The sequence below is a fragment of the Silurus aristotelis genome, assembly GCF_946808225.1.
Source record: "Silurus aristotelis genome assembly, chromosome: 4".
Taxonomy (NCBI): Eukaryota; Metazoa; Chordata; class Actinopteri; order Siluriformes; family Siluridae; genus Silurus; species Silurus aristotelis.
This window is the reverse complement of record NC_139577.1, coordinates 33715279-33717778: the sequence shown is the minus strand read 5'-3', so window position 1 is coordinate 33717778 and position 2500 is coordinate 33715279. Positions and strand designations below refer to the sequence as shown.

The following is a 2500-nucleotide window of genomic DNA, read 5'->3' as shown; positions in this document are numbered from 1 at the left end:
TAATAGGGACTCTGTGGAAATGGTTTAGCATCTTGTAATACTCCTGTGCCAACAGGAAATTAAATTATTATGGAAAAACCTGGTTATTTTATATATTGAGGTCAGATGACCCCTTTTTTTTGGGCACATAATGTTTCTGAACATAAAACTTTCCAAATAAAGGAACCTTAGATTATAATACTTTCCCCACCAGCTTGTACACTAGGTACTGGGCGTGCTTATGAACATCAGTTCAGGGTTAATCTGGACTCATCTGACCTCATGAACCTTTTCCATTGTTTTAGGGTCTGATCTTCATGCTCCTTAGCAAATTTAAGCATTTTTTCTAATGAGCTTTACTGATAAGTGGTTTTCTTAAAGCTATTTAGTCCCAATGTGCATGTAGAAAGCTTTTTTTTTAACAATTTAATGTTTAATTGATATCTAATCATTCAAGATTTTATCTTTTTTTTTTTCTAACCACACTTCTTCCTTTAAAATGATGGGTCATCATTATGCTTTCTGGTTATAATGCACTAGACAGTATTTTTTTTTAACTCAATGTTAATAGTTTCAGCAGTCGTCTCCATTGTAATCCTTTTGCTTGATGCAGACTAAAAATGTGACCCCTCTAAAACAGATAAACATCATTTCCTTGATCACTGGACATTTCTTCATGTTTTCACGCTTGTGTAAGGCACAATAGTTCCACACTGCATTAGCTGGATTTAAATAACTTTTTTGCAGCTGCAACCTATTTATCACTGCACTCATGATGCAGTGGAGCTTTTACCTGTGACCTCACAAGGTGGTCACTTGTTTTGGCCAGGCAGTGTATTTTAAAAACCTATAAAAAAATAAAAAAATATATATATATATATATATATATAAAAAAAAACGTTTTCTAGAAACAAAAAAATTATAAAAAAATCAATTAAACATAAATGCTAAACTATATAAAATAATGCAATGTAATGTTTTCCAGCTTTAAACAGATTTGTGTATTTTTTATATGTAAAACAAATATATATTTTTTATTAATTATTTATATTAATTATCATTGCATTTATATGACATGACATTCGGCCCCCACGGCTCCGGGGTTGTGCTTCAGGGCAGTGTGTGTGTTTGTGTAAGTGATATCCACAGTGTTTTTTACAGTGAACATGTGAATTTGTTGCCATAGCTACGAAGAACATTTATAGTGCTAGTACTTGATTGTGAGTCATGGAACGAATTAATGCTGTAAGGTGAAGGTTTCTGTATCTGTCAATTCTTTGTTATAAATATTTATGAAACAGAAATTCTCACATAAATCCCTAAGAAGCCCAATACTACTACTACTACTACTACTACTAATAATAATAATAATCATAATAACAACAATAATCATAATAATCATAATAATAATAATAATAATATAGTAGTAAAGAATTCATTGGTGCTATACAATTTACCATAAACCAAAACCAAAACCAAAAATAAATAAATAAAAAAGGTGAAATGTAAAAAAAATATAAAAATAATTAAAGAAAAGTCTTTAATTCTTAAATTATAAGGTTTTATATATATGAGTAAATGTTAGTGCTGTCAATCGTTTAAAATATTTAATTGTGATTATTTACAATTAATTCACACATTTGTATCTGTTTAAAATGTACCTTAAATTAATTCTTTTCAAGTTTTTAATTCTCTAATCAACATACAAATATACAAATATTGATGCTTTATGCAAATGTGTGTTTATTATTAGTGAAACCAGACACAGCATGGAGCATGAAAACAAACGATTCTTATAAATGTTTTAAAGTAATTATGAAGTTTTAACTGAAGTAAATCATCAGGAGACCAAATAGAATTTTTGCTATGTTTCCACACGGACGGTTTTAATAGCCGGATGTCTTGGCGGATTTTGGTGCTGATGTGAGATTTGGCGCATCAGTAAAACAAATGTCTAGTGGTTACAAATTATTTATTGGTGGAGTTTATTTTTTATATCTAAATAAAAAACGGACGTCGTGAATAAACGTGTGTTGTGTCGAAGGTCTTAATTTTTCCTCTTTTATATTTATTTATTTATCATTTTAATAAAAATGGTCAAACAGAAGTGTCCGCTGCATTAATCGCACGTTAATTAAATAAGTGCCGTTAAAAATTAATTTGTGTTAACAGTATTTTAACAGCCCAATTACATATATATATAAAATAAAAACTTTTTTTTATTGTTGCTATTTCTCACTTAACAATGTCAGATTTATTTTATTTATTTATTTTTATATATAAACACATGAATCCACCACAATTTAAACATCTAATGAGAGACATTTTCATTTTGGTTATTTTTGATCATTTTTCTTTTCCATCCCTCCTGCTTTCCCTCTCCCTCGCTCTGTGTCCTGTGGGGGTTTAATAACTCGTTATGATGTGATTATAATCTGCTGATGATTGACTCATATTTAAGTCAAACTCTGGGCTGCTGATGATGATGATAATGATGATGATGATGATGATGATGAAGAAG

General features: G+C 29.5%; 1 protein-coding gene across 1 annotated transcript in view; it reads left to right on the top strand.

Annotated features, from left to right (window-relative positions):
- Positions 1-307, top strand: part of LOC310724779 (teneurin-3-like) — a gene marked incomplete at its 3' end in the record, with an annotated part of 164927 nt that extends 164620 nt beyond the window's left edge. The window contains exon 15 of the mRNA XM_083539050.1: positions 285-307. Coding sequence (XP_083395176.1) covers positions 285-307 — 23 coding nt within the window. The remainder of the gene's footprint in view (positions 1-284) is intronic.
- Positions 308-2500: the final 2193 nt, after the last annotated feature.